The sequence below is a fragment of the Pristis pectinata genome, chromosome 3 (assembly GCF_009764475.1).
Source record: "Pristis pectinata isolate sPriPec2 chromosome 3, sPriPec2.1.pri, whole genome shotgun sequence".
NCBI lineage: Eukaryota > Metazoa > Chordata > Chondrichthyes > Rhinopristiformes > Pristidae > Pristis > Pristis pectinata.
In genome coordinates, this window is record NC_067407.1 from 49,460,653 (window position 1) to 49,487,055 (window position 26,403).

Here is a 26,403-nt window from a genome sequence, read left to right on the forward strand (position 1 = left end):
TGGCCGAGACCAGGTCATGGGGATATCATGCAAATCAAGATGTTCCATTCCAGGCACCTCCAACCAGAATTAGCAGCTTCTCCAAAGCTTGACCAGTCACTCCTCTACATGGGCATTGGCTGCATTTTCTGCTTCAACATTTAAGTGTTAAATTGATCTGTAGTGCAATGTAATTTATGTTCTAATTTCATTGCTGCTAACAATGCTGTGTACAACCTAGCTGCAATTTGCTGCGTCCAGATTTCCCTTTCTGATACTACACTGGCATCCCTTAATGCCTGCATTACAGGGCAATGGGTTGGACTGGATTGCTCTGCAGAGAACTGACATGGACTTGATGGGACCAATGGCCTATTTCTGTGCTGCCATGATGCTATGATCAACAGCTCAGATCTACGGACAAGAACCAAACCTATTGTTCTGCACAGCATCATATGAGGGGTTCAATGAGGGTTTCCATCCCTTCATAACATTTCAAAAATACCACGTCTGTCTACTTCTCGCAAACTATTATAAAAATGCTTAAGTACAAATATCCTCATTCCTTCTGGTTTTAACTGGATAATTTAAAATTTTGTTTGTTTTTTTTTACAAATTTTTCCTTTTTTATTCTCTCCTAATCCCATCAGTTTTCCTTTCTTAATTTCTCTTTCTTTATTTGTTCCATTCCAATCTACACTTCCCTCTCTGTCTTGAGCTGTTACTCAGAAATCCTCCCCTAAATGGTGAACCAGGTAGCCTGGTTTGTTCACTACAGTCCCAGGTATTTAGTTCATCTCACAGCAACATAAATCTTACCAAAGTTGACATTGTTAGATTCACATTTCCAACAGACTTTGACTCACTGGTTCTGGGGACTTGCGGTGCCATCTGGATTGGCACCGTGTGACATAACTGAGCAAATACTACACTGTTGGAGAAGATGCCTTTTGAATTAAATGTTAAACCAGCGTTATGTAACTTAGATCAATGCCTACACTTAGTACATACTTAATTGGCTTGGAGTGCTTGGGATGTCTTTATGATGTCTTGACAATGTGAAATGTTATGTACAATGAACATTTTTCTTATTCACATTTATAATGGTAACTTCCTATGTAAACTTGCTGGCTATCCTTGAATTTATTCAGTGTCACACTTCATTATCTCTTAATTCAGTTATACCACAAGGGTGTTTCCTATCAACAATGCAGCTACATTATATATGCCACAAGATTTGCTTCTCTAAACTATTTGCCAGGAATTGATACAGGAATAAAGCAATACTTCCCGAGGACTGGATGTCTTTTTTCCCCAAGCAAGTTGCTGAAAATGGTATAAGCCTCTTTCCCATCTCTAAGCTAGTTTATGACATTTCTGCTCAGAGTTGAGATGTTGTGGACCAAATTTGAACTGTGGACTCTGAGCACGTGCCAATATATTCAATTTATTGTAATTCTTAATTAACATATCCTTGTCTCAGTGACTATTAAAAAAAGCCCTGATTATCACCTGCACTGTTTTCAGAGTAAGAATGGAGCTCCAATTATCAACTAACTTATCACGCACATAGACATGCTCAATACTGACTTTAAAAGTGACAATTTTTTAAAAAACTTTCAGAGAAACAAAGCCTTGTTAAAAAGTAAACATTCTATGCAAGGAAAGGACATGAATGTAAGTGGCAAAACTGTGCGATTCATCTTTAAACAAATGAATAAAGGAGATAAAGGTTAATGGCAGAAAATGACAATGGATCACAGTGGACGAAAAGCAAATGAAGCGTTAATCCACACGGGCTACTGCAACAGTGAAAATAAAATATTCACAAATACAATGGATCACTACTCATTGAATTAACTTACAGGAACCAGTTTCCAATACCATTTGGTTGGAGACTTCACAGGAAGCAGCATCAAGGAGAGAGAAGGGATGGAAGCAATGAGAAAAAAAAGAAAGTCACAATTTTGTCAAGGTTCATATGAGCTACTTCTAAATGCTTTACTGTCCTTCACTTGATGATGAAAAGATAAAATGATTTGAACAGTTTTGTGAAATATTAGTTTGCTATTCCGGGTGCATTTGTCTCATTCACAATTTTAAATACAAGATGGGTATTCTTGTCTCTCAATGCACTGCACATACATGCAAACTATGCAGGAAGAAATGGTAACACCGTTTAAAAGAACTGTAATAAAAGCAGAAAATGCTGGAAACAACTCAGCAGATCAGGCAGTATCAGTGAAAAGAGAAACAGAGTTTCTTGTCAGAACTGGGAAAATGAGAAAAACAAATTAATTATACATTGGGATAGACAGGGAAAAAGGGCATATCTGTTGGCCAGGTTTACCTTGGAGATAAGTATTGATTGATAGGTTAATGGCCACAGATAGAGAGCAATAATGCAAACAAAGGAGTGTAAAATATTGTGAAATGTCCAGCAGATCAGGCTGTGTTCATGGAGAGAGAAAAGAGTCAGTATCACAGGTGGATGACTTACAGCATTAGTGGCCAGTTCTTATATAGGCAGAGAAAATGCATTACCAGAAGTTGTAGAATTCGCTACTGAGCATGGAAGGCTGAAACATGCTCAGATGGGTGATGAGCTTGTATTAGAACAGTGCAGAAGGCCACTGACAGATAGGTCTGAGTGGGAGTGGGACGGAGAATTACAGTGACAAGGTAACAAGAAGCTCAGTATCGCTCCTATGGACTAAATACAAGTACTCCGCAAAGTGGTTGCCCAATCTGGGTTTGGTTCCCCCAGTATGAAGGAGACTACATTTTGAACATAACTGCACTACACTAGAAGTACGAGTGAATCTCTGTGTCATCTGGAGGGACTGTTTGGGTCCCTGAAAAGTGGGAAAGGGAACAGGTGAAAGAACAGGTGTTGCATCTCCTGCAGTTGCGTGGACAGGACCGACAGCCCCATAGTTTGCAATATTTTGCCCTCCATTTATACTCTTTTGTCTTTATTATTAATGCCACCATCAACCATAAATCACTACTTATCCCCATGGCAACCCTGATCTCACCCTATCACAAATATTCCCTTTGTCCTTTCTATCCTTCCCCACTCCTTCTCTGAAACTCATAACTTTTTTCTCCCTTTCCCAGTTCTGGTGACGAGTCTTCAGCCTAAAATATTAACTCTGTTTCTCTTTCCATAGATGCTGCCCAACTGACTCTGTGCTGAAGTATTTTATGTTTTTATTTCAGATTCCCAGCATCTGCAGTTTGTTTTTGATTTCCATTAAAATGTCTGTAAGATGCTTTGATATTATGGCCAATGACTTTTTTTGCAAAGGGATTCTAAATACTTCTCTGCTCTTGGTCAAATTCTTAACAATCTTGCTTTAATGCAAGTTAAAATGTGAAATGTGCAAAACAGTTGTTTACAATAAGTAAACCTCCAGATTTCCAAAACTAAACTACACATAGATTTTGCTGAGTGACAGAGCTTCTGGAATGGCTCATTTGGTTAAGGACATCCAGACAAATTGGGCAGAAATGAAATTTTGAAATCTTATAAAAACATGTAAAAATACACCACTAAATTTAGTTTCTTGGAATAACCACATTTCCCAATTTGATCCATTTCCTGACCTTTGCAGAAGCTTTTTTTAAAAAGAAAATCTACTGGCTGGTCTCTGTATGGAAACACTATGGAGGCCGACTGGATATAGGACAGGTAATATTGCACAGTCTGCCAACCTACAGACACAGCTCAAAAGCCATTGTCTGGAATATTCAAGTGTTGAAAGCCTTGTTAATTGAGGAGATAAAAAACTCCATTAAAGTCTTGCCCAAAAAAATCAAAACAAAAAATCATTGTTGTAATATCTCATGGTGTTATCATGAAATAGTAACAAACATTCATAATTAAACTTTTTAATCACACTATAAAATTACTAGCTTTGCATCTACGTGAAGGGCTTTAAATATGGACTCACAAAGGTTGTAATCGAAGTCCAGCTACTCAGATATATAATGCAAGTCTGTGTGGTAACAGGACACATACAGAAGGACTGTGCACTGGTAGTCAGGTATGGTTCAGCTGCATTAGAGATACACTTAAAGACCATTTTCTTTACAAGTCAGCAATTATCTCAAAACCTCCAATATCAGCAGAAAAACTATTCAATTAACAATATTTCTTCAAAACAGAAAACCTTTGTTTCAAATGCTTTAAAAATAGTTGGGTACAACTAATATACCCTTCCTTCTTTGCTGTACCAATAAATGCTCTCACAGGCAAGGGAAACTATTCATCTGTGTAATGTTGTCTGAATAATAACACTTCTAACAAATGAATTAAAAACCGTCATGCTGTTAAAATTCAACAATGTGAGTTAGTGATGGATTCCATGTGCAAAAGAGGTATTTCAGAAACAAAAGGAATGTGTAAATACAGACCAGGTGTGACCACTCAAGTTCTCCTGAAAATACATTTCCAGTCATTGATGTAAGTCAATTCTTTTTTCATTATATTTGCATAAGATCTGCATCCTGAAAGAATCTTATTATAGTTCAGCTATCACCACATGAACCCTCTGAAACAATCATTTTAAGTATTAAACATAATTAAATGACACGTAATGACTAAAACGACTACATTTTTTATATAGTCATTCAAGGGACGTGCATTTTGCACGCTGAGCCAGCATTTAAATGCCCATCCCTAGTTGCCCTTGAGAACACAATGGTGAGCTGCCTTTTTGAACTGCTGCAGTCCTTGAGGTGTGGGTACATCCACAATGCTATTAGGGAGGGAGTTCCAGGGTTTTGACCCAGTGATGGTGAAGGAACGGCGATATATTTTCAAGTCAGAATGGTGTGTGGCTTGGAGGCAACTTCTGGTTGGTGGTGTTCCCCTGGTTTTGTTGCTCTTGTCCTTTTTGCTTGTAGAAGTTGTTTGGAAGGTGTTGTCGAAGGAATCTTGGTAAGTTGCTACAGTGCATCCTGTAGATGGTACAAACTGCTGCTACTGTGCATTAGTGGTGAAGTGAGTAAATGGTTGGAGATGGGATGCCTATCAAGCAGGCTCCTATGTCCTTTATGGTGTCAAGCTTCTCGACTTTGTTGATTTTTAAAAAAAAATTTATTTACAGCGTGGTAACAGGCCCTTCCAGCCCAACGAGTCTGCGCTGCCCATTTTTTTAAACCCCAAATTAACCTACCCGTACGTCTTTAGAATGTGCGAGGAAACCGGAGCACCTGGCGGAAACCTACGCAGACAAGGTGTACTCATCCAGGCAAGTGGTAAGTATTCCATCACACTCCTGACTTGAGCCTTGCAGATGAACAGGCTTTGGAGAGATGGGAGGTGAGTTACTCGCCACAGAATTCCTAGCCTCTGACCTGCTCTTGTAGCCACATTGTGTAAAAAGCTACTCCAGTTCAGTTTCTGTTCATTGGTAACCCCCAGAATATTGATAGTGGGGGATTCAGTGATGGTAATACATCGAATGTCAGGGGCTGCTAGATGGATTTTCTCATCATCATCGCCTGGAACTTGTGTGGCATGAATGTTACTAGCCACCTATCAGTCCAGGCCTGGATATCATCCAGGTCTTGCTGCATTTGGTTGTCAACAGCTTCATTATTTGAGCCGTGAATGCTGCTGAATATTGTACAATCATCAGCGAACATTACTTTGCACATTGCACTTTGGACAACTTTCCACATTGTCGGGTAGATGCCATTGTGGTAGCTGCGCTGGAACAGGTTGGCCAAGCGCACAGCAAGTTCTGGAGCACTATTGCCAGAATGTTGTCAGGGCCTGTAGTCTTTCTTGTATCCAAACAACCTTCAGCCATTATTTACAAAAGCCCCATCTCAGGCTGGGGGACGAAGGATCTGCAGCACAAGTGCCCAGTTTTTTCCTGTTCAATGGTATTGCAGGTTTAGGAGATACGGTGAATGAATAAACCATGCTCACTCCAACCACCACACCCTCTCTCCTCCTCTCATTGTCTATCAGGGTAAAGGAGCAAAGCATGTCAAAGGGGGCCTCAGTAACACAGAGATACAGTGATTCCAAAAATGAACCATAGTCATAGGAAACTCTGCAGCCAACCTTGTAGAAGTGGATAGAAAAGTTATTAGGTTTATTCAACGCACTTCCAAAATCTTCAGATATTAAACTGTATTGCAAAATAAAGGACTGGTGTGTTGTAACCTATTCAACCTGAAACATTAACTCTGTTCCTCTCTTCACATTTGCTGTCTGACCTGCTGAGAATTTCCATCATTTTCTGTTTTATTTCAAACTCTTTAATGTTAATAAATAAAGACTATATTTCTAACAATCACATTTAGTTTTATTTATTTGCACATTGAAGATTAGTGTTTGAATTTTTTACTTGTTGCTATTTGCCAGTCTGTTTCCCAATGGCTCAAATATAATTGTGGTGCATTAGCTGCTGAGGTTGGATTCACCCGTCCTGTTACAGAATGTACCTCTGCACAAAACAATCCAATAAAGCACATCTTGGGGATTTACAAACAGATCTTAGCCTTCTGAAAATATAATGTCTTAAATTTGGCAGACACCAAATTACCAAATTCAGAGAACATAAACAGGAATTAACTGGCTTCTTTTCGCAATAAATCTTTGCAGGGTAATATCTAACAATGTAAGAGATGAGCAAAAAATGCAAGATACATGCACATGAAATGCACGTGTTATAAACTTTTCTCTTTAATTCCTCAGGACCATAAATCTGCCAACTGATTTGTTTTTCCCATTCAGATGCAACACAGATAAGTAACATGGCAGGACACAATCTTAGCTGATCTGTGAAGCAAATTATGACCAATTGTACCATATTAGCCACAACCAATGCACATTTAATTGTTGGCAGACACAAGAGACTGCAGAATCTGGAGCAAAAAAAAACTGCTGGAGGAACTCAGTGGGTCAAGCAGCTTCTGTAATGACAGATCTGTGATCCCACAGATGCTGCTTGATCCGCTGAGTTCCCCTGCTGTTTGCTTTTTGCTTTAATTCTTGGCAATTGCTGGCATGAACGACTGATGCGACAAATTCAATCTGACAACACAGATGCCAACAAACTAACCATTACAAGAGTTGCGCACACATTAATTTCAGAATGCTTCACTCTCTAGTAAAAGATGAACAGGAACTCTGAATGAAGGCAAAAATGCACGATGTAGTTCTTGATTAGCAGACTACATTTTGCTCACCTCTTGCTCATCTCAGACTTCTAGGTTCATGCATGGAAATGTGGAAAACATGGATTAGCCGGAGATAGATGTCAGTGCACTGTCACCTGACTCTTCCAATAGCAAAGATGCTGGTGCAAATGATTCCCACTCCACTGCTGGAATGACCATTCTACCTCAGGGCCTCTCAGCTTTCCAGCTGCCATAACTGGCATGTCACCCAACCCCATTCCCATTTGACTGGAGATGCTAACTCTGACCAAAGTTTTACGTGTAGGTGAGTGGTTTACTTATTCTTTATCTTTTTAATTAATTCCTTGGACTTTAAAATGCTTTAAATTAAATTTATTTACATCAGTTTCATTTGATTACTTAAGCCTATTTGAGTTGTTTTTAAGATGCATCCAATTGTCAGAGGCATTTGATACTAGTTCAAGGGTCTTTGACAATAGCAAGTTGTCAAAAGACCATCAGAGAGTTCTGGGAGCTGGACAAAAGGGAATCTCAAGATTCGATGCCTGCTTCCTAAGAGAACTCTCTGGTGCGAGGGTCAGCTTGGCTAGCACTCCATATCTGAAATCGGGTCACCGTGGTTGGATGGGCAGCATAGGCAGCATGCTTGGACAGCAGGCTGGATCCACTAAAATCCCAGCCCATCCTACTTTCCTATAAGTAAATGATAACGTAAAAGAAAACAACACATGCAGTTAAAGACTGTCTTATGGAAGCAAAAAACCAGTAAGGCCAAGAATATCTGGGCTCTGGGACATGTTGCTTCCTCTATGATTCGCACATTCCACTGTTAAATATAAAACTTCCATTTGAACATTGTTCATTAATTTTATTAAAGAACAGATTGTCTTTTTCTTTTCAACTAACTCAATGGAAGAAATTTCCAGTGGGGTATTATGGGATACCTTTAAAACCTATATATGTCGTCAAATTACTTCATACTCTGCTGGATTGAAAAAACGAACTAATAATGAAATATGTACATTGGTTGATAAGATTAAAGAAATCGATAAAAAATACTCTATTGCTCCTAATTTGGAGCTTTATAAAAAGAGAATTGAACTTCAATTGCAACACAGTTTGTTATTAACATCCCCAATTGAAAATCAATTACTCAAAACTTAGAGTCAGTTTTATATACATGGTGATAAATCTGGTAAATTATTGGCCAACCAACTAAAAGCTGCTTTGGCTAAACGTCGAATTATTCAGGTTCGTAAACGAGATAGTAATTTGACGGTTGACTATGATTAAATTAATAAATCTTTTCAAGAATTTTCTACTTCTTTATATCAATCAGAATTTCCTGAGGATTCCACCTTAATGCACAGATTTTTAAGGAAATTGAATATTCTGGAATTACCATTTAACGAACGTTTAACATTAGATGCACCCATTTTGGAGGAAGAAATAAAGAAAGCAATCTCTTCGATGAATTCTGGTAAAGCACCTGGTCTCAATGGGTATACAGTAGAATTTTTAAAATCTTGTTCTGATCTTCTTACTCCTTGGTTATGTAAAATTTTTAAAGATGCCTTATCTGGAGATAAATTACCATAATCCTTTTATGAAGCATCTATTTCTTTAATTCCTAAAAAAGATAAAGATCGTACTGAATGTGCATCATACAGACCTATTTCCTTATTGAATGTGGACTCCAAAACTTTTTCCAAAATATTGGCTACTAGACTGGAAAATGTACTTCCACAAATTATTTCTGACGACCAGACAGGATTTATTAAAAATCGGTATTTGCATTTTAATATTAGGAGGTTAACGACTACTGCATATACCCCTTCATCTAAAATTCCAGAATGTGTTATTTCGCTTGATGCCGAGAAGGCGTTTGATAGAGTCGAATGGGAATATTTAACACGCTTGAGAAATTTAATTTTAGCCCAAATTTTATATCCGCGATTAAATTGAGATATCATACACCTTTGGCTTCTGTACTTACTAGTAATCAGAGATCCCCCTTTTTCAGGCTTTTTCGCGGTACTAGAGAGGGCTGTCCTTTAAGTCCTTTACTATTTGATATTGCCTCGGAACCCTTGGCAATTGCTCTTTATGACTCTTCCAACATATCTGGCATTATTCGTGGAGATGGGACATATAAGGTATCATTATATGCAGATGACCTGTTACTTTATAGCTCTAACCCTGAGAAATCCATCCCTGCAGGATTATCACTGCTTGCTCAGTTTAGTGGTTTCTCTGGCTATAAATTAAATCTTAATAAGAGTGAGCTTTTCCCATTAAATATGCAAGTTCCAATCTATAGGCAATCACCATTCAGATTAGTGACTGGTTATTTTACTTATTTGGGTGTTAAAATTACCAAGCAGCATAAGGACTTATTTGAAGTTAACTTTTTACCCTTAATTGATCATGTTAAACAATTGCTTACTAAATGGTCCCCATTGTCCCTATCACTGATTGGTCAAATCAATGCGGTTAAGATGACTATTTTACCTAAACTTTTGTATCTATTTCAGGCAGTTCCAATCTTTATCTCTAAATCCTTTTTTGATATTATTGATTCTAAAATTCTTTCATATACATGGCAGAATAAAAATCCAAGGTTAAGTAAGAAATATTTACAGAAATTAAAAAAGGATGGCGGTATGGCTTTGCCTAACTTTAGATTTTACTATTGGGCAATTAATATTCGATATTTAATTTTTGGGATTCAAAATTTAGATGTAATTCAATGTCCACAATGGGTGAATCTCCAGCATGAGTCAGTGCAAAGGTTTTCGTTGGCTTCTATTTCAGGGGCCTCGCTCCCTGTTGCACTTACTAAATTGAATAAACAAATGATTAATCCAATAACTAAACACACAATACGAATATGGTTTCAATTTTGTAAATTTTTTGGATTGAATAAATTTATCTTATCAAATCCTATTCAATTCATTTTTTTCTTTCAACCATCTAGAATTGATTCAGCTTTTTCTTTATGGAAAATGAAGGGAATAACATGTTCTTGTGATCTATTCATTGATAACTGTTTCTTGTCTTTTGAACAGTTGTCTAATAAATACAATTTGCCTAGATCCCATTTTTTTTTATATATATTCACAGATTAGAAACTTTTTAAATGTTACTTTACCTACTTTTCCGATACCACATCAAATTGAAATTACAGAAAAAATTTTAGGTTTTAACCCTTATCAGAAGGGCTTGATAGCAATAATTTATGATCTGATTATGAAAATACATCTAGGGATATCTGATAAAATTAAGAATGAATGGGAAAGAGAACTTCAGATACTTTTACCTATAAAGACATGGAAGAAAATTCTCAAATTAGTTAATACCTCTTCAATGTGTGCTAGACACTCTTTGATAGAGTTTAAGGTGGTTCATAGGACCCATATGTCTAACGATAAGTTAGCTTGTTTTTATAACCATATAAATCCTATCTGTTACATGTAATTCTGAGGTGGCTTCCCTGATACATATGTTTTGGTCCTGCCCTCTTTTGGAAAAATATTGGAAAGACATTTTTGATATTATTTCAGTGGTATTCAGTATTGATTTGCAACCTCATCCTATTACTGCAATTTTTGGGTTACCAATGATGGATTCTAGCCATTTATCTGCTTCAGCTTGTCGTATGATTGCATTTGTTACATTAAGAGCCAGGAGATCCAATCTATTTAAATGGACAGATCCTAAACCACCTACTACATTCCAATGGTTTTCCCAAACTATAACATGTTTAAACTTAGAAAAAATTAGAAGTGGTACTATTGATCCTTCGGCTAAATTTGAAGAAACTTGGAGCCCATTTAACCAGCATTTTCATATAATGTAAGTTGACCTTTTCCTAATCCTTTTCAATAACTTTCTATTTAAATATAGAGGAACGGAGTTAATGACATAATAATGCTTTTAACTGAAGAAATACGACAGCCCAGTTTTTGTTTAGTTCTTGGTTAGTTTTTGTTTATTATTACTTTTTTTTGTTGTTTTGTTACTGTTTTTTATTTTTGGTTTTTTTTCATATAATCAAGTTTCTTTTTAAATCCTTCTCATGTTTAATTATCAAGAGATTGGGAGGTTCAGATTATATATTTTACTCTTTGTGTCTGTATATGTTAACTATTATTGTAATCCCGATCTCTTTGTATCATGTGTATAATTACTATTATGTTTATTAATTTGAAATTTAATAAAAAGATTGGGAAAAAAAAAAGAACATTGTGCATTGTTGAAATTAATTATGCAGTTTTTGTCACCAATACATGTCCTTGGCACTTCTGTACTTTTCCAAATCCAATCCACCAATGCCATGCCAATCTTCATTTATGCATTTTGAACAACTAAAATCCGTGTCGGGACCTGCCAATTTCTTGAATGCAAATCAGTTTTGTACACCATTACAGTTGCTACATAGTCAACAATGAGAGCCAATCTTCACCAGTATGATTTGCCTCTATTGCTAAATGCCATGAAGTCTTGGCTGGGAAAATATGACTTTATCTTTTGGCCAAAAATATGAGGCCTTGCATCAGCTGACCGCTCAATACAAGACCAAAATGATGTAAATTGGGAACTGTTACATTGAGTTTCTGGACTGGTATGAAAAAATTGCGACATCATGAAATGTTGGAACATTAAAATAATGGGTTTATGAACAGAGTATGTAAAGAAATTTCTATAATAATGATAACTGCTTATTTCTGACTATATTCTGATTCATATCACTAAATCAATTGGAATCTAGCCAAAGACTCCAACTCAGATCATTCAGTTGAAACAACCTACATTTTCTGCATTCCATCAATGACATTTGGGCTTTGTTTAATGAAATATTGAAGTATGTCTTGTTATTTTGTATCATGGATTTTGTGCTGTTTCAAGTGCAAAGTTTACTTTCCAGTTTGGTAGTTAGCTTACCACCACATCATCTACAATGATCATATGATAAAGTTTCATGAAACCAAAGAGTATTGTCAATAGGTCTCAAAGTACAGCCTTTAATCTGTAGAAACATGCTGCCTCTTAAAAAAAAACTTGACAATGATTTAAAAGTGAAAGATAAATATTCATTCTGTTATTTGACAGGCAAGGGAGTTGACACATTCTGAAGGCTATAAAGCCCATTTTTATTTACTTGTACACTGAAGTTATTTGTGAGAAATATAATACTATTGACAAAGTTCAATCTGAGTTCCTACCCTTTGACTTCCAGGTGTTTCTGGCCCTTGTGGTCGCCTCAACTTCTGCTCGTGACTAACTATTGCCTTCAAATGTTCGTTTACCTAAATCAATAACATCAAAAAAGGAATTTAAGATCATACCCAATACATGTAACATTTTTTTTAACTGCTGATAAATTGTGTTATTTACATTATTGTTCTGTGATTTATTGTTCATATAAGATGTAACAGGAAGTGAAAGGTAACATTTAAGCAGGTGCAGCAGATTGATGGGGGGGCGGAGGGAAGAGACAGAGAGAGAGAGACAGAGAGAGAGAGAGAGAGACAGACAGAGAGAGAGAGAGAGAAACACAGATGATTTTAATTCTTATTGATATTTTAAATAATGTACTCAAGATTATGTATTGAATGATAAACATTTCGCTCAGCACATTTGTCGTGGGGAAAATGTAGTCAAAACATTAAAAGCATCAGTGTTGATGTTTGAAACTAATCTGTGGTTTGCACATAAGAAGACAATATATTTTTTCATGTTTCCATAACAAATAAGCCACACCATATCCATTGTAAATACATAAATTCAAAAGAGAATGGAACTGCTGTCTAGCTTCAGTGCCTCAGTGTTGTACCTGTGGTCTACCTATGTTTCTACTCCTAAAAATATCCAATTAATAGTCATGCATATATAGCGATTATGATACCCAAATGGTCAGCACAAATCTCACATCATACTTCAGCTCTCTCACCAAATTTCTAAACATTCTTTTCCACTCCTCTTGCAACATACTCAAAGTCGCAGTCTATATTTAAGTTTATATTTACACACCTCATGTCTGCAGTCAGAAAGCTGTGGGAATAAGGTGATTAGAAACAGGGTAAAATTGCCTTGACTCCGTCCTTAAAACTTACCTCAACCTCAACACAAGATCCCTTGTGTGCCTATTTGTTGTGGAGACTACCTTTACAGATTCTTGAATTATTATCCGTCTTCTCCTGTAAATTCATTAACAGGTAAGAACTGGGACGAGACAATCCAAGCTCATTTCATGTGAAAGTCTTAGGGAAACTTTTTCCCATTAACTAAGGTCATAGAGATGAAATGACAATACATCCTGATGAAGTGTTTTGACCAGAATCAACGAAAATTCCTTTCCTTCCACAGATGCTGCTTAACCCACTGAGTTTGTCCAGCAATTTTTGTTTGTTGCTCCAGATTCCAGCATCTGCAGTCTTGTGTCTTGACAAAAAGGCTTGTTGCAAAACTATTTTGAAAACTGTACTTAAAACACAATGGTTATTAATCATGAGGCAAGGAGGATGAGGGTGTAATTAGTTCTGAAATACGAAGTGTGCAGTTCAGAAGTCTGTTATTTGTGTCAAATGTTAAATTAAATGCTGCACCAGAGAGATACAAATAAAATAAAATAATCCAAACAGGCCTCTCAAATATATTAGAAACTCAAACCCTGTTTTCTCAACCTGGACAATTTAATCACAATATTTTTTAAAAACTACTACATAGAATCTTCTTCAAGTTAGTCTACATGCAAATTTGACTTTCAAAATGAAAATAACATTTAATTTTTAGGTTTAGGACCACAGCAACTTAGAGCTTGGGTTCAATGGTGGTTACCTTGTATCTCAATATGAAGCTAAGAGGTTCAAATCCAATTTCTGGACTCATGTAAAATATCTACACTTTTTTTTCGCAGCAATGAACTTCATTACAGAAGAATAAAGAACACTGCAGAATTCAACAAGATTAATGTTTCCTGGGCAGATAAGATTTCAAGGTGAATAAACAGAGAATGCAGAAATGGTGTCCAGGTGTGGCCGATTTCACCTTGCAATTATAGAAACATAAATGCTGCATTTAGTTCTTTCACCTGTTACAGATTAGGTTACTATTGGTGAATGTCCCTTTAAGACATAGCACAGTAGTGTGTGTGTGTGGGGGGGGGGGGGGGCGTGATTACGGCAACAACAGGAGATAAGGACATGCTGACATTTTGGTTCAGTCAGAGTCAGAGAAGAGAGAGAGGGAGAGAGACACCCTGCCTGCTGGTCTCTGTATCGATGGATGAAAAACAGTAACTGTGTCTGTCACCACAATCCACGTGTGGATTATTGGAATAATCCAGTGGAGTCCACTTTGTCGTTAACCTGTAGAAGGAAACAGGTATTTGTGTGGACGGCCACGTCTTGAATGTCTTTTGGGGTGGCAGATACTTCGGAACAAAGGAATGGAGATCATCAGTGATTGAGGTGTCGTATGGGTTCCATCGTGGAACATATGGATTTCATAATTTCTCTCTATTTTCTCTCTACACTTCCTCTTCAGTCAACAGTGGTTTTGCAGAAACCTTTGCTCATGTTTCACCTTATGGCTTGCTGAACTGAACTTTGAGAACTATTCCTGGACTTGGAATTTGGTTTAGTTTTGGGGTTAAGGTTTAATATCTAACATTTTTACTTTTAACATTCTAACATTTTTACTTTTATTTTTTTTATTATCGTAAGTAGTTATCAATAAAATATTTTCTAACACTCATACATGACTCAGTGTGTTTCTTTTGTTGCTGGTACGTGAAACACCTTTTAGTTCAATTCTGATGTATATTTCACAAATCAGAAGCGTTAGCAGTCTCACTTGGCATTTCAGATTAAGCCATGGCTCCATCTACCCTCCAGGATGGACAGAAAATATCCCATGGCACAATTTTGAAGAAGAGCAGGTGATTCCTTTCCAGGTTACCTGGACAATATTTATTCCGCAATCAACATCACCAAAGCAAATAGTCTGGTCGGTATTACACTGCAGTTTGTGGGATCCTGCTGTGTACACAGTGCTGTTGAGTTTCCTTCATATGACAGTGAGTACATCTCATAATTATTTAATTGTAAAGAAGCTTTGGACAAACTGAGTTCATGATCAAGACTACAGTGGCCTTTCTTTATTGGTTAACCTTTTTTGCAAAAACATAGCAGAAAGCCCAATGAGATAGCTTTGGCATGACAACCAAACGTTGATTAGGATGCATTCTTTGGAAAAGATACATTTCTTTAAATATGCTGCTGATATGTGATAGCATTTCTTAAATCATGCTTCTGAACAAGTTACGACCTGAAATTACAACACCTCTCCTTGTACAGGGTGAGGCAGATGTTACGCACCTGTGTCATACATCTTGACTGAGCTTCAATCATCTCCTTCAGTCTGTTTCTGAACATTCAAGCAACAATCACTCTTGATATTGTATGATTATGCTTGTGCGAAAGTATATATAAAAACAAGTTGCTTTACACTGCTAAGTCTTATGATACTATAAATAAGTTTTATTTCAAGGCCCCTTAGTCTTCTAAAGGCTAGGACATGACATTATCTCCAACACAGTGACTCTGTGAGCTGAATTGATTTGTGCAGTTTGATCAAGTGCAGTCTCCAAAGTTCCCACTGTGCATCAGTGTCAGTCAGTTGTGATGCCAGAATACTTTTCTTAAGCTTCAAAAAGAGCCTGGTTTGAGGCACTATGTAGATGGCCAATGCCAGAATTAATGTTGATAGCAAGAGTGGGCTAAAGCAACAGGAGAAGGAAAGAGAAAAGACAGACTCTTGATTACTCCACTGCTGAAGAGCTTTGCTGTGTATTTTATAAACTGAACTGCATTAAGCTTAAGAGCAGACGTTTTCCCTTACTGTAACTGAGTTCAAGTAAAGTTGAATTCTAAAGCAAACAGCCTTTAATCATTTCACCTGATTATTAGCTGTTCGTGTGGACAGAAAATGTAAACGGTTCTAATTGCTAACTGCTGTAAGACAGACAGATAACCACAGAGGAATTCAAGAACATCTCTCTCAATTTATGAAAAGCTGTATTTAAAAAAGGCTGTAATGATCACCAGTATTTTGTTGGTAGTAATTAAAATATTTATATTTTTATTGCTGTGAATTATGCTATTCCTATTGTTCCATCATAAATTCTTTCTTTTAAAAAAAGTAGGCTGAAACTTACTTTCAACTCTGCTCCATTAAACACAGAACAGCCTTATGTTCTGAGAATTTTAGGTTAACAACAGGGCAAAGATTTGAAGAGAACTTCTTAAAATGGTTGTGACATCAGAGAGACGATGAGGATGTGTAAATATTTTACATGCAAGCTGTGATCCATTGACTTTCAGAGCCCTGGCACTGTTGGGTTTTCTTTTTGGACAGAGTTTGGATGTATCAAACCCAGAACAATGTCATAATCCCTTCATATAGTGAAACGATTGCTGGTAAGGAGAATTTAGTTGTAGGGGAGGGTTTAAACTGATCTGGCAGGGGGATGGTAACCAGGATGCTAGGTTACAAGATGCTAAGGTGAGGGAGAAAGTGTATAGAAACGAATCCATTGAGGATGGCAAGAATGACAGGCAGGTGATAAGTCAGGATAATTTACTGAATAATAGAAGTACAACAAATCAGGATGTTAGGATACAGAATGTTAGGATCGGGGATGAGGATGTTCGGATACCGAATGTTAGGATAGGGGATGAGGTCTACACGAACATGTCTAAGATAGTAGGTAGCGAAGATAGTAAGAAGGATGGACAGGTAGAAAGTCAGGATAATCTGCTGATCAATAGAAGTACAATAAAATCAATAGCAGATACCAGTCTAAACATACTATATTTAAATGCACGTAGCATCAGGAATAAAGTAGATGACCTAGTGGCACAACTACAGGTTAATAAATATGACATCGTTGCAATCACTGAGTCGTGGCTTCATGATGGATGTGATTGGGAACTGAATGTCAAGGGGTATACAGTATATAGGAAGGATAGGAGGGTAGGCAGAGGGGGAGGTGTGGCCATGATGGTTAGTAGCGATATAAAATCAATAGAAAGGAAGGACATTGGGTCAGAGGAGGTGGAATCCTTATGGGTGGAGCTAAGAAATAGCAAGGGTAAAAGAACAATAATAGCAGTCATATATAGGCCCCCGAACAGCAGTCAGGAAGTGGACCATAAGTTGCAGATTGAGATAGAAAAAGCGTGCCAGAGTGACAATGTGAAGATAATTATGGGGGATTTTAACATGAAGGTGGACTGGGAAATGCAGCAAGGCGGTAGTACTCAGGAGAGTGAGTTTGTGGAAAGTCTAAGGGATGTTTTTCTGGAGCAACTTATTGAGGAGCCCACCAGGGGATCAGCTGTTTTGGATTGGGTGCTGTGTAGTGAACCCGAGGTGATTAGGGAACTAAAGGTAAAGGAACCACTGGGAACAAGTGATCACAATATGATTGAGTTTAGTTTCAAGTTTGAGAAGGAGAAGCTGATAACTGGTGTATCGATATTTCAGTGGAATAAGGGAAATTACAAAGGTATGAGAGATGAGTTGGCCCAAATTGATTGGAGGAGTAAGTTAGCTGGAGGGACGGCAGAGGAAAAATGGAAGAAATTTCTACAGGAAATAAGGACAATGCAGGACAGATATATTCCAAGAAAAAAGAAGGTTTTGAATGGAAAAAAGGCACAGATGTGGATAACGAGGGAGGTGAAGGATAAAATAAAAGCAAAAGGGGCGGCGTACAAAGTAGCAAAAATTAGTGGGAAAACAGAAGATTGGAACGATTTTAAAAATCTGCAGAGAGAAACTAAGAAGGTCATTAGGAAAGCAAAGATGAGTTACGAAAGGAAGCTGGCGGACAACATTCGGAAGGATTCTAAGAGTTTTTTTAAATACATAAGGAATAAAAGAGAGACACGGGTTGACATAGGACCAATTGATAACGGTGCAGGAGGTATTATAATGGATGATAGTGAGATGGCAAGGGAATTGAATGAATATTTTGCATCGGTCTTCACCGTGGAGGACATAAGCAATGTGCCCGTTAGTCAGGAGTCTCACGAATTGGAGCTGAGTTCAATTGAGATTAATAGGGAGAAGGTGCTTGGAAAACTAAAGGGGCTTAAGGCTGATAAGTCTCCCGGACCGGATGAGGTGCATCCCCGGGTTCTGAAGGAGGTGGCTGTGGAGATAGCGGAGGCATTGGCGATTATTTTTCAGGAATCGATAGATTCTGGCATGGTTCCGGAGGACTGGAGGGTAGCGAATGTAGTTCCGTTGTATAAGAAAGGTGGGAGGCAGCACAAAGGCAATTACAGACCTATTAGTCTGACGTCAGTGGTGGGAAAATTATTGGAGTCTATCCTCAAGGAGGAGGTTACCGAATACCTAGAGGCGCAAGGCAAGATAGGACCTAGTCAACATGGTTTTGTGAAGGGGAGGTCCTGTCTGACCAACCTATTGGAGTTTTTTGAAGAAATCACAGGTAGGGTGGATAAGGGAGAGGCGGTAGACGTTGTGTATTTAGACTTTCAAAAGGCCTTCGATAAGGTGCCTCACAAGAGACTGATTAATAAGATGAGAGGTCATGGAATTATGGGCAGGGTAGCAAAATGGGTGGAGAATTGGCTGGTTGGCAGGAAGCAAAGGGTGGAAATAAAAGGATCTCGTTCTGGTTGGTTACCGGTTACTAGTGGTGTGCCGCAGGGGTCGGTGTTGGGGCCTCTCCTTTTTACCTTGTACATCAATGATTTGGATGATGGAATAAATGGTTGTGTGGCTAAGTTTGCGGATGACACCAAGATAAGTGGAGGAGTAGGGAGCATAGAGGAAATAGAAAGAATGCAGAGGGACCTAGACAGTTTAGGAGAATGGGCAAGGAAATGGCAGATGAGATTCAATGTTGAGAAATGTGCAGTTGTACACTTTGGAAGTAGAAATAAGCGGGTAGATTATTATCTAGAAGGAGAGAAGATTGATAGTGCGCTAGTACAAAGGGACTTGGGGGTACTTATACAAGATACCTTAAAAGTTAACCACCAGGTTGGATCGGTGGTTAAGAAAGCGAATGCTATGTTGGCATTCATCTCGAGAGGTATAGTGTATAAAAGTAAGGAAGTGTTGATGAGGCTCTACGGGGCGCTAGTGAGGCCTCATTTGGAATACTGTGCGCAGTTTTGGGCCCCACATCTTAGGAAGGATGTGCTGACGTTGGAGAGGGTTCAGAGGAGATTTACGAGAATGATTCCAGGAATGAAAGGGCTTAAGTATGATGAGCATTTGTCGGCTCTTGGACTGTACTCGCTGGAGTACAGAAGGATGAGAGGGGACCTCGTAGCGACATTTAAAATGTTGACAGGTAAGGATAGAGTAGATGTGGCTAGGCTGTTTCCCTTGGTGGGCGTGTCCAGGACCAGAGGGCACAATCTTAGAATTAGAGGGTACAGTTTCAAGACAGAGATGAGGAGAAGTTTCTTTACCCAGAGGGTGGTGAAATTGTGGAACTCCTTGCCACGCACAGCAGTGGAGGCCAGATCAGTGGGGGTATTCAAGGAGGAGATAGACAGATATCTAAATAGTCAGGGTATCAAGGGATATGGGGATAAGGCTGGCAAATGGGATTAGAATAGTTTTTTTTTTCTTTTCTTCTTTTTTTTCCCACCCCATTTCTTTTTCCCTTTTCCTTGGAGCAGACTCGATGGGCCGAATGGCCTGCTTCTGCTCCCTTATCTTGTGATCTTGTGATCTAAATTAAACTCTTGTTATATTAACTCAATTTCTGAGAGATGCTGGAAGAAGAACAAATGTGATCTTCAAGAAACATTGATATTTCATGCACCCCAGGTACTACTTGTACAATGATACAAATGGTGCAGTCCTGCACTAGCTCTACCATTAACACCAATTCTGAGGACTGGGTGTATTTTAGAATTCATCAAGACATAAACAAGGAAAGGAAAAGCAGAATCCCAGAGTAAACATGTTTTTACCTGTACTACACCAATGCACTTTGTACTAACTCAATGTAACTGCACTGTGTAATGAATTGACCTGTACGATCGGTTTGTAAGACAAGCTTTTCACTGTACCTCGGTACAAGTGACAATAATAAACCAATACCAATAAACAAGAGAGCAAAAGCTTCTATAGGTAGGTAAAAAGGAAAAAAAAAGCAATCATTAATGTGGACCCCTTGCAGACAGAGACAGGAGAAATTACATTGGAAATAAAGAAATGTCGAGAAATAAAACAAATATTGTGTCTGTTTTCATGGAAGACACAGAGGACCTCCTAGAAAAAAGTGGAGAACAGGTCTAAAGTCAATGAGCAGCTTAAAGAAATAAGCATTGGTCAAAATATTGTATTGGAGAAATTAATTGGACTGAAAGCTGATGAATACCCAGGATGTGATGACCTGCATCCCAAGGTTTTGAAAGAGGTTATAGATATAGCTTTCATCTTCCAAATTTCTGTATATTCTATAAAGTCTCAGCCATGCAAGGCTGAGATGAGAAAAAAACATGTTTTCACCCAGAGGGTAGTGAACCTTTGGAGTTGTCTGTCTTAGGGGGCTGTGAAGGATCAGTAACAGAGTAAGTTCAAGACAAAGATCCATAGATTTTTGTCTGTTAAGGGTATTGAGGGTTCTGGGGTTAATGCAGGCAAGTGGTGGTGAATCATGATCTTATTGAAAACTGGAGCAGGTAAGAGGGCAAGAAGGGCCAAATGCTGTATCATTGTGGTCACATTTAAAATATGACATGCACATTTGGTAAGATAGATATTTAAAACAATACAGTGAATAAAATGTTTTGCATCTTATTGACAAAACATATATAAAATTATTTAAGTTGCCCAAATTTATGATCTCTTTCTGTGAAACTAATCAGCACTGGGACATTTCAGCCCAGTTCTCACTTAGTCTCATAAATCAGTTTTAGAATGTATTTGACATACTTCACACTTTGGTGTCACAGTCCTAGGCATCTCAGTGAAAATTTGGAACACAGCAACACTGGGGAGGGAAGAAAGAGTGAAGACCACAGAAAAACATTTGGAGAAGAATGAAGAGAGATAAAGGAAGAAAAGTGGAGAACTGAGAACAGAGTGAAAATAATTCAAGGAGTAAGAAAGAAATCGAGATACAACTGTGTGCAAATTTCCTCTGCCCAATTGAATTCTGCTCTAACTCTGTTGACAGCTTGCATCATTCATTGCTTTTGAAGCTAACAACCTCATTTCCACACTCGTTATGGTACTTCAGTTATCACATTCTCAAATGTTGCTCAAGAATTTTATTTTATCAGATTAGTGACATTTTACCTTATTTATCCAGCAGACAATGGCATCTTCAATGTCATACGGAAGTTCTGTGGCTGGGAAGAAGTTTGTGAACTGCTGGACACAGGAGACCACTTTCTCAATGCTGATCATCTCTACAGTGTAAGCCATCATCAGTGTGTCAATCATGGCCAAATGGGCAGTCTGCAAAGTGAAAAGATTCGGAGTAATCTTCAAGAAATGTCAAAGCTGTATCAAAGACATAAAACTGAAATTGCACAAGTTTACACAGTCATACTTTGAAGCCTCTGGTGCCTCTTTTTGTTTAATTAAAAGAAACACTGGTCATCCCTACAAGGTCTGGTGAGTCTACTATATGAGTGACACCTCAGTCACCAAATACGATGTAAGTATGAACTACTCTTACTACTTGAGGGCATTGTAAATGTTATGTTGCTTCAAGAGCAAAAAATTATTTGCAATGCTGATAAGTACATTTGTTTTTGCAGCTGGTATTACAACAACCTAAATAAAATTGAAGACAGCATTATTATAGCCAAGCTGATGATTAAGGAATCCATTAACAACCTCAATTCAAATTTTCTGTTCTTATCTTCAACCAATCTGTGTTTGAGTCTCTATAGTACTTGGTCAAAAGAGAGCTCAATTCCTTGACTGGATTGGTTACTGTACTTAAAGAATATTACAGGCACTGATGATGGAACAACATTATAAGCTTTTTGTCAATAGTTTGCATTTATATACCCCTCCAAGTGCGGTGCAGGCTTATTACATCAAGATTTCCTTGTTTTAGAACACTTGAGATTGTGAAAAACAACATAATTCACCAGTTGGTAATAACTGGTAGAGATTTGGCCTAAAACTTGAGGCGAAGCATTGTCTCGAGTCACTGATACTGGTGTAATTGAGATTTCCCATGAGTAAATCTCTGAAAAGCAGATCAATTGAAGTAAGTAATTTCTTTTTAAATTGCTATTAAAGACATGCACTATACATAACCTTAATGCAATCAGTCTCTTTTATTGATCTCTTCTCCCCTTCATACAACATAAATAGTAGTCCCTATCAGCATATCCATCTTCTGCATAATAATAGAGAAGGGGATGGTAGACAAGGCGAGTGAGATAACACGGCAAGGGACAGCAGCCCATTCACTTTTACTCCTACTGCTGCCACTGCATTTGGGCTGGTTTTACTACAATCTTTACTTTTTGCTGAAAACAAAATTTCTGGAAAAAAATACTTTAACATAAGCTGTTGGAAAAATACAATGTGAATTTCTCAACCATTCAGAACCTGTGCATTTGCATTATATTCAAGTTATATTGTGCTCTTAAAATATTTATATAGATTACACATTGGCCCTCCTCATCTCTCCCACTGAAACTTTTACATTTCTGTATATGTAATAATTTGGAAGAAAAAATGTCCAGTGACATGTCTGGAGGCAAAAATATTCAACCAAATATAATCTCTCAGCTTTGGAGCACCTAGACAACAGCAATACATACATTAGGCTGCTGTTTATCGATTACAGCCTGGGGATCAACACCATCATCCTCTCAGTACTAATCAACAAGCTTCAAAACCTGGGCCTCTGTACCTCCCTCTGCAACTGGATCCTTGACTTCCTTATCGGGAGACAACAATCAATGTGGATCAGTAATAACATCTCCTCACTGACAATCAACACAGGCGCACCTCAGGGATGCGTGCTTAGCCCACTGCTCTACTCTCTCAACACTCATGACTGTGTGGCTACGTACAGCTCAAATGCCATCTATAAATTCGCCGATGACACCACTGTTGTAGGCAGAATCTCAGACAGCAACAAGGAGGCATACAGGAGTGAGATAGAACAGCTGGTCAAGTGGTGTCGCAACAACAACCTCGCACTCAGCATCAGCAAGACCAAGGAATTGATTGTGGACTTCAGGAAGGGGAACGCGGGTAAACAAACACCAATCCTCACTAAGGGGTCAGCAGTAGAAAGGGTGAGCAGCTTCAAGTTCCTGGGCATCAACATCTCAGAGGATCTATGTTGGGCCCAAGACATTGATGGAATCAAGAAGGCGGCACTCCAGTGGCTCTACTTCATTGGGAGTTTGAGGAGATTTGGTATGTCACCAAAGACTCTTGCAAATTTCTACAGATGTACAGTCAGAGCATTCTGACTGGTTGCATCACCGCCTGGTATGGAGACTCCAATGTGGCTGCAGAGGGTTGTAGACTAAGCCAGCTCCAACCCTCCCCACTATCGAGAACATCTTCAAGAGGCAGTGCCTCAAGAAGATGACATCCATCATTAAGGACCCTCACCATCCAGGACATGCCCTCATTACTACCATTGGGGAGGAGGTACAGGAGCCTGAAGACCCATACTCAACGTTTTAAGAACAACTTCTTCCCCTCCGTCATCAGATTTCTGAACAGTCCATGAACACTACCTCGTTATTCCTCTTTTGCACTATTTATTTATTTTTTTAATACAACTTATAGTAATTTTTATGTCTTGCACTGTACTGCTGCCAAAAAACACAAATTTCATGATATGTCAGTAATAATAAACCTGATTCCAATCTGTTGTATTACCCATTTGCTGCCACTAGAGAGACAAAGTGAGCTGATAGACTGAATCAGAATCAGGTTTATTATCACTGACTTGTATGTCGTGAAATTTGTTGTTTTGCAGCAGCAGTGTAGTGCAAAGACATAAAATTACTATAAATTATAAAATAAATAAATAATGCGAAATAAAAGGAATAATGAAGTAATGTTCATGGATTCACGGACCGTTCAGAAATCTGATGGAGATGGTGAAGGGGAAGAAGCTGTTCTGCAACCCCACAATATGACAATTTGCCACAAGTCAAAACTCCTGCAGCTAATAATGGCACAGATATTCATCATTGTTTAATAGGGGATAATACATTTCAGATGCAATCAGATAGAAGTATTTCTGACAGAAATAATTCTCAACATTTTTGCAACCAGAGACTAGTTGGTACTTTCATTCTGCCATTTACCTAGAACATTACAGCACAGTACAGGCCCTTTGGCTCATGATGTTGTGCCAACATTTTATATTGCTCTAATATCTATCTCACCCTTCCCTCCCACATAGCCCTCCATTTTTCTATCATTCATGTGGCTATCTACGTATCTTTTAAATGTCCCTTATGTATCTGCTTCCACCACCTCTCCTGGCAGTGCGTTCCACGCACCCACCGCTCTCTGTGTAAAAAACTTACCTCTGACATTCCCCCTATACCTTCCTCCATTGACTGGTCATTGCCTTCAGGAAAGGGGGCAGTGTACATGCACCTGTCTACATCAATGGTGCTGAGGTCGAGAGGGTTGAGAGCTTCAAATGTCTGGGTGTGAACATCACCAACAGCCTGTCCTGGTCAAATCACGTAGATGCCACAGCCAAGAAAGCTCACCAGCGCCTCTACTTCCTCAGGAGGCTAAAGAAATTTGGTTTGTCCCCTTTGACTCTCACCAACTTTTACCGATGCACCATTGAAAGCATCCTATCTGGATGTATCATGGCTTGGTACGGCAACTGCTCTGCCCAGGACCGCAAAAGGCTACAGAGAGTTGTGGACACAGCCCAGTGCATCACGGACACCAGCCTCCCCTCCTTAGACTCTGTCTTTACCTCTCATTATCTTGGTGTAGCAGACAGCATAATCAAAGACCCTACCCACCCGGGACATTCTCTCTTCTCTCCTCTTCCATCGGGTAGAAGATAAAGGTGCCTGAAAGCACGTACCACCAGACTTAAGGACAGCTTCTACCCCACTGCGATAAGACTATTGAATGGTTCCCTTATACAATGAAATGGACTATGACCTCACGATCTACCTTGTTGTGACCTTGCACCTTATTGCACTGCACTTTCTCTGTAGCTGTGACACTTTACTCTATACTGCTACTGTTTTTACCTGTACTACATCAATGCACTTTGTACTAACTCAATGTAACTGCACTGTGTAATGAATTGACCTGTACGATCGGTTTGTAAGACAAGCTTTTCACTGTACCTCGGTACAAGTGACAATAATAAACCAATACCAATCACCTTAAAATTGTGCCCCCTCGTGTTGCCATTTTTGCCCTGGGAAAACTTCTCTGACTGTCCACTCAATCTACGTCTCTTATCTTCTGGGACAGCTCTGTCAAATCACCTTTCATCCTCCTCTCCAAAGAGAAAAGCCATAGCTCGCTCAACCTATCCTCATAAGATACACTCTCCAATCCAGGCAGCATCCTGGTAAATCTCTGCACCCTCTCTGAAGCTTCCACATCCTTCCTATAATGAGGTGACCAGAACTGAACACAATACTCCAAGTGTGGTCTAATCAGAGTTCTATAGAGATGCAACATTACCTCGTGGGTCTTGTACTCAATACTCCGACTAATGAAGGCCAACACACCATACGCCTTCTTAACAACCCTAGCAACTTGCGCAGCAACTTTGAGGGATCTATGGACATGGACCCCAAGATCCCTCAGTTCCTCCACACTGCTAAGAGTCCTGCGATTAGCCTTGTATTCTGCCATCAAATTTGATCTTCCAAATTGTATCACTTCACACTTTTCTAGGTTGAACTCCATCTGCCACTTCTTAGCCCAGCTCTGCATCCCACCAATGTCCTGTTGTAACCCATAGCAACCTTCTACACTATCCACAACACCACCAACCTCGTGTCATCTGCAAACTTACTAAGCCACCCTTCCACATCCTCATCCAAGTCACTTACAAAAATCACAAAGAGCAGGGGTCCCAGTACAGGATCCCTGCAGAACACCACTGGACCTCCAGGCAGAATACGCTCCATCTACCACCACCCTCTGTCTTCTGTGGGCGAGCCGATTCTGAATCCACACAGCCAATTTTCCCTGGATCCCATGCCT

At 38.7% G+C, this 26,403-nt stretch overlaps 1 protein-coding gene across 1 annotated transcript in view; it reads right to left on the bottom strand.

Moving 5' to 3' along the window:
- camsap2a (calmodulin regulated spectrin-associated protein family, member 2a) overlaps nt 1-26,403 on the bottom strand; it is a 152,764-nt gene that overhangs the window by 50,626 nt on the left and 75,735 nt on the right. The window contains 3 exon segments of the mRNA XM_052011124.1: nt 1,845-1,877; nt 12,369-12,452; nt 21,505-21,666. Coding sequence (XP_051867084.1) covers nt 1,845-1,877; nt 12,369-12,452; nt 21,505-21,666 — 279 coding nt within the window.